General features: G+C 31.0%; 1 protein-coding gene across 1 annotated transcript; it reads left to right on the forward strand.

The window, feature by feature from the left end:
* Positions 1-404: 404 nt before the first annotated feature.
* Positions 405-1,475, forward strand: LOC116020428 (F-box protein At3g08750-like). Its single transcript, XM_031260904.1, has one exon. It carries the CDS (start codon positions 405-407, stop codon positions 1,473-1,475), a length of 1,071 nt encoding a protein of 356 aa, XP_031116764.1.
* The last annotated feature ends 5,609 nt before the right edge of the window (positions 1,476-7,084 follow it).

The following is a 7,084-nucleotide window of genomic DNA, read 5'->3' on the forward strand; positions in this document are numbered from 1 at the left end:
TTCCTAGTGATCTTTCATGATTTGAATATGGGAATTGATTTGCTTCATTTCTAGTGTAGGTTATCATGTACTGTTCCTGCTTCCTAGTGATCTATTCAGGTCAAGTTCTTAATCTGAATTGGGCATTTTTCACATGAAGCAAATGAATAGGGTTATAGATAAGATCTAAGCATAGAGATTAGTTTAATCCATTTTCTTCTGTATAGCTTCTTATAGGTCTACATTCTTTCATGGTTATGTGAATTCTAGCTTTGCCAATGGTTTCACATGGTGTGGTTTCCTTTGCACATTTCCAATTTAATCCAATAAATCTGTTACTATGTGATGATGTTCCTTTGTAATATGGTTGCTTTGACATGTTTGTTGCAGCCCATCAATATGTAGAGATACTATCTGTTGCAACAATGGATATTCCTTCTGCATCGAACAGTGAGGACGATCTTAGTGGTACCATTAGAGACAAAGTCCTTCCATTCCTTCCTGCTAAATCACTGTTCAGATTCATGGCTGTTTGTCATCAGTGGAAGCGCCTTATATTAACACCATCCTTCCACCTCGATCAATCGCTTCGTTTCACTGACATAACAGGCCTTTTTTGTCAGACTCCTGGAAATCTAAATCCTCCTGTCTTCATACCAATTGATCCAACATCTGCTGGTGTACCAGATCCATCTTTGAGCTTTCTGCCAGAGCCTGTTGTCATTAGGGCCTCATCAAATGGACTGTTGTGTTGCCAAGGACGAAATGGAGACAGGGACTACTATTTGTGCAACCCAGCTATAGAACATTTTAAAAAACTTCCAAAACCTACTGCTTCTCATGGATCTGAGCCAGCACTTGTGGTGATATTTGAACCGTCACAGCTCACCGATGTCGCATCTGAGTACAAACTCATTTGTGCCTTCGAAGCTACTGATTTTGATGATGCAATTGAATTTGAAATATACTCCTCCAAGAATAAATCTTGGGATGTTTCTGAGGTGATTTTTTTTGGAGCTAAAAAAGCTACTCTGGGACTTGGTGTTCATGTCAAGGGTGTTGTTTACTGGCCTGTGAAGAGGGGTGGAATTGTTTCTTTTGATCTAACAAAGGATAAGTCAGAATTACTGGACACCGTCAAACCTAAACGCGCTAACTGCGTACTGGGAACATATTATGGAACGCTTTGTAAGGCTTATATCCGATTGCGTTACGCAGAAGTGCTGGTCGATGCCATGGTTAATTTCCAATGGCCTGACGAACTACAAATGTGGGAATTAATGCGCTGCACTGTTTATCCTGAAGACACTAAAATGCCGTTGGATAATATTGCCTCCAGAGTTGTTGCTGTAGGCAGAGAAGAGGTGGTGGTTAAGTGTGGGAATCAATTATATTCCTTTAATTTTCAAACTGAGAAAACTGAAACACTTACCCAGCCAGATGAGCCGTATTATGAGATATGTGTGCCCTATGTGAATAATTTTGTTTACCTCTGAGCTTGTCCAATATGTACTTTCATAAATTCATACTTTGAACAATGATACATCAATCTAGTTAAGGGAGTAATGCTTGATGTTCTTCTATTATTTGGGGATGATTTTTTTTTTTTTCGTTTCTTTTATATTTGAATTGTGGAAAGAGTTTTTATTGTGTCATCTTTAGTTCAACGGTGCGTATTTCTAACTAATGAGGAGGTTAATTTATATTGTTTAGTCTTTTGATGATACGAAGCCTCTTTAATTTTTTACCAAGTTATTATGGGAACCATTGTCTAATTACATTATGTTAATTAAGCATTTAATAAAGAGTTTCCTTTTCCATATACGGTAGGACAAGGATTGTTCCTTTGCTTATTTTTTGTCTAGTTTATTTTAGTAATTTGAAAAAAAATTATTTTTAAATTTATTTTTTAATGTTTAATAGTATTTTTTTTAATATAATTACTAAATATATAAATTAAATCGTAAATAAATTTAGTTAAATTTCGTTAATAAAATTAGATACATAAAATGGTACGGAAAGAATATAAGCTGTCTTGTAACCATGTATATTTAGTAAGCAAGGACACGTGACTCTTGAGTCTTACACATTTCCTAGTATGCGTACATTGTACTCCTACTAACCAACATTAACAGGGCCCTTATGCAGAAATAAGAATTGAAATTACAGTGTTTGGTATGCAGAAATAGGAGTACAGAGAATTGAAAGGTAAGAAGTGATAAAATGACTAAAATGCCCTTATATTGTGGTAGATGTTGTAGTAATATTAGTAGTAGTAGTAGCAATAATAATAATAATAATAATAACAATAATAATAATAATAACTCATTCAAACAATAATAATAATAATAATAATAATAATTCTTTTAACTCAAAAAATAATAATAATAATAATTCTTTCAAAATACTAATAGTAACAATTCTTTCAAATCTATAAAAAAAATTGTCTTTACACCAACAAATTGCCCTTCTCTCCACCGAATTGCAATTCATGAGGTACCCCATGAATTGCAATTTATCATTTGGAGGGAATTGTAATTCTGCAATTCCCTCCAACCAAATACTATAGTTTGGGAATTCACTGAATTGTAATTCATTGTTATTCCCTCCAAACTACATCCAACCAAACAGACCATAACTATCTATCACTAAACTACTACCTAATAACATATGTTGATAAATGATACCAAATTGAATGATATTCGTAATCCATTGTCTCAAAGTCCAATTCATTTTTTTAACTCCAACTATTGAATTCCAGCTAGTTAATGTTTTCACTTATAACTTTTCATTTGATATAATAGTCTAGTCAACAACATACGCATAAGCATAACATATTAAAATATTTAGTTTCTAGGTGGTGTAATTCCTCTTATCAACTGTTTTCCTATCCCATGGGATAATGCATTAGGTGTCAAAATTGTAAGACTTTAGAAACTTATAAAATGTGTTCCGGATATCATTTTTTGAATTTTACATTATTTGACCCAAGGCCCGGTTTTAGGGCATGCAAGATGTGCAACAGCACAGGGCCCTAAAATTTTGGGGGTCCTTAGTCCAGTCCTGGCTCAATAGTTAATATATGTATTTGTGATTATATTGGCTTAAAATTATGTTTTCATGACTGATCTAAATTTTACTCTGTATTATTAAAAAGAGTCTATTGTATCACACACTCTCTTTAAAAATGATTCGCTACCTTTTAAAGATGTTATGAGCATTGTTGTAGTTTTAGTCTCACAGGATAAAATGAATTACAATAATATAGTTGAACATTGAATCTATATTACTCTCGGCAAACTAAAACACAAGAAGAGCACTTCAAATTTTTAAATGTGCTAGCAGAAATTTTTAAGAAAATAATTTTCTGGAGAGGGAGAGGAAAATCAACAAAGTTTTGAAGTGTTCCTATGAAGGTATTTATAGGAGAAAAAGAAATAAATAGCAATCCCATATTAAATGATATGACATTCACCATATTAGAATTCCTATTCTTACAATAATCATTAATTAATTCTTTGTTAGTCATATTTTTAACTCTTTAGAATGAAGAATTATAAAAATTGTACGAAGTAATAATATTAAATATTAGTTGAGCAATAATAAAATAAATAAAAAAATTATTTATTATACTTATTGTGACAAAAAATACAATGTCCAAAATATAAAATGTTTGCTCTTACGGTATACATGTCTAACAATTTTCAATTTGAGTGGTTTAGTTAAAGGATTTGTTAGGTTATGTATTGGAGTTATTTTCTGCATTGGTATACATATTTTCTTACAATGATCTCTTTTATGAGATGATCACGTCATTCAATGTATTTGGATTTTTGGTATGACCTTAACTCCCTGACTTATGAAATAGTCCAATTGTTATCACAATACAAAGGTATTACCATTCGAACCCAAATCTATTACCTCCCCTAATTCCATGTTGGTTTCACCATATATCTTGAGACATCCTCTCGTCGTTACATTCAAGATCAAAATTTTTAATGATATGATATTTTACTCACTTTTCTTTTTAACATATTTCCTAATAGATTCTCTAACAATTTCAGGAAATTTTTGAATATTTTGTTACATTGCGATTTCCAAATATCATGTGTAACTTACTTAAGCTTATACATTCATCCTTTCATAACTTGGCCAAAGTATAATTACACTGCACATTAGTGTTACTATTGGGTTTTTTGCACTTTTGGTCCCACGAATTGAATATTATGACACTAATAATTTTGATCCACAAATTTTAAAATATGCATAATTGGTTCACGAGTATAAATTCCGTAGCGTAAATGATCCTTCCGGTGAAATCTCCTTCAATTTTCACCAGAAATTTTATTTCCCCATTATAGCAAGGGCATAATGGTCTTTTCCTTTTCATCAATTTTTAGTTTTGCAATTTTGGTCCCACGAGGATTGCGAAACTAACAATATTGATCCAAAACTTTAAAAAGTTGCATAGTTGGTCGACGAGTATAAATTTCTTAGCACAAATGGTCATTCTGGTGAAATCTTCGTCAATTTTTCACTTGAAAAAATTATTTCTGCTTTATAGGGGTATAATGCTTTTTATTTTTACCACTGCGTTTTCTCTTTAATATCCAAAAGCAGCTCTCTACATCTTATCTTGGATTATCATGTCTTCAATCGACTTCGCCTTGCACAGTCTGATTCTGATTCGAAAAACATCCACAAAGTATTTTGCATTGGTGACTTTGATCGACTAATTACGGGAAGGTGATGACAGGATTTCCGATGGTGAGTGCTTCCATGGATGAATTCCACTTGCAATGAGTCATGAAACATGCATGCCATGGAATGGTTGGCCAGCACATGTTCTTGAGGACACCATTGCACCATTTTTTGGCAAGCTCACCGGCTTGAAGGTTGAGGCATTGCTAGGTGGCCTGGCCTCATGGACCACAGGAAATGAAAGCCGGAGACTACTAACCCGTGAACTATATCGTCGATTTGTTTATGTCTCAAGACGACAATACTCCCCAATGATATGTACACCACAAAATAGGGTATTTTAGTGAAAAATTAATAAAAAGAAAAAAATCATTATACCCATACAATAAGGGAGAAATAACTTTTCCGGTGACACAAGTGAGCTATACCGACCCAATTTGTGAGTATTAATATAGGCAAGGGATACCTAAAAAGGGGGTGAAAAGTGACTTGTACAGAGAAAATTTTTTAATTTTAATTAAATGTAATAAACACAACAAATAATGATTTTAGTTGCCTAAAGGTAGTAGATGCAGATTATGTGGGTTGCTTAAGATTTTCAAAGATAATATATTTCTTTGATAAATGTATGTCATGCGTGTTCTTCTCACAAATTTTAATAGTAGCAATAATTTAACGCGCGCGTGCGCGCGCACACATATATATAGTTGAATATCATTGATATTTTTATCATGTCATATCTTACGCTATATATATATATATATATATATATATTTGAATATCATTGATTTTTTCATCATGTCATATTTTAGGCTAAGGTCAACCTTCAATTGTGGACCATGGTCCAAAATGATGTTGTTTTACATTAAGTATCAATTATTATCATATTTAATAACATTATCATGTGCTTTAAAAAAAAAATAACATTATCATGTACTATATTCATAATATTTATTTTATATGTTCATAAACTGCGTTTTAATGTCTATAAATAGTTATTAAATACTCAATTAAATGTACATTATATGTATTTTTATTCACTCTGTAGTGAATTTATAATATTCTTTCTATATATGTTCAAAAAATAAAGCTTAATGCATATAACCATCATACTACGGGAGCGTCATGTTTAATAGCATCCATCATGTACTATATCCATAATATTTGTTCTCTATGTCTATAAACATAAACCTTAATGCTCATAAACATTAAATTAAATGTACATCATATATGTATTTACATTCACTCAATAGCGTGTTCATAATGTTCTGATCTTGCTATGTGTTCATAAAAGCAAAGCTTAGGGTCCGTTTGGAAATCCGGAAAATGAGGTGGATTTTCAGTGTTTGAATACAATAGGAAAGTTCAGTCAACGGAAAACATATTCCGTTGACTAAGGAATTAGCGAAAATGAAGACATTTTAGCGAAATTTTGACGTAAGTCATTTTCTGCCAACAACCAAAAAATGGTTTCGGCGGATCCCAATTTTTTTTTTTTTTTTCAGTTTTAGAAATGTGACTTGCCATATTTAGATTCGAATATTAAAGCAAAGGTTTGCATTCTCAATTTCTCATTCATGTTCATATGTTGAAACAACATTTTGTTTCATTGTTTCGTGTACAGATCAACTCTGCCCCTCAACTCAGTCAAGAAATTATTACGTATTTATCTTTTTTTTTTTTAATTTTAATAAATAGAATTATATTTAAATTATTATAAATATTTTTATATATTCTAAAAATAATAATTAAAATGTTTAATTATACAATTCTCCTCATTTTCTAAAAAATAAACCAAACACACTAAGACAGTTTTTCAGAACGCAACCAAACACTGGAAAGAAAAATATTTTCTGGAAGGTGACTCATTTTCATAAAACATTTTCTAGAAGTCGTTTTTCTTCAATTCTTTCCAAACGGACCATTAATGTATATAAACATTATACTACAAACGCATCATGTTTAATACCAGAGTAACATTTATCTTGTATTATTCTCATAATATTTATTCTATATGTCCATGAATTTAAACCTTAATGTCCATATATAAATATTGAACTAAATGTACATCATATGTATTTCTATTCACTATATAGTACTCCCTCTATTCCATTTTATTGTTTGACTCGGTTAATGAGTTATTTTTAATTAAATTTTTCATAAAAGTAAGCTTAGTATTAGTATATAAAATTTATATATTTAGAAACTACATTAAAAATATTATTAAACACAAAAAAAATAATTTTTTTTAAAAAAATACTAAACAAATAAGTAGAAAAGAAAGAGTTGATTTGACTAGTGAATAGTAAATAAAACAGGTAAAATGGGATAGAGGGAGTATATAGGTTCATAATGTCATTTCTATATATTCATAAACACAGAAATTAATGAACATAAACATTAC

This window comes from Ipomoea triloba, chromosome 5 (genome assembly GCF_003576645.1).
Source record: "Ipomoea triloba cultivar NCNSP0323 chromosome 5, ASM357664v1".
NCBI classification, from domain to species: domain Eukaryota; kingdom Viridiplantae; phylum Streptophyta; class Magnoliopsida; order Solanales; family Convolvulaceae; genus Ipomoea; species Ipomoea triloba.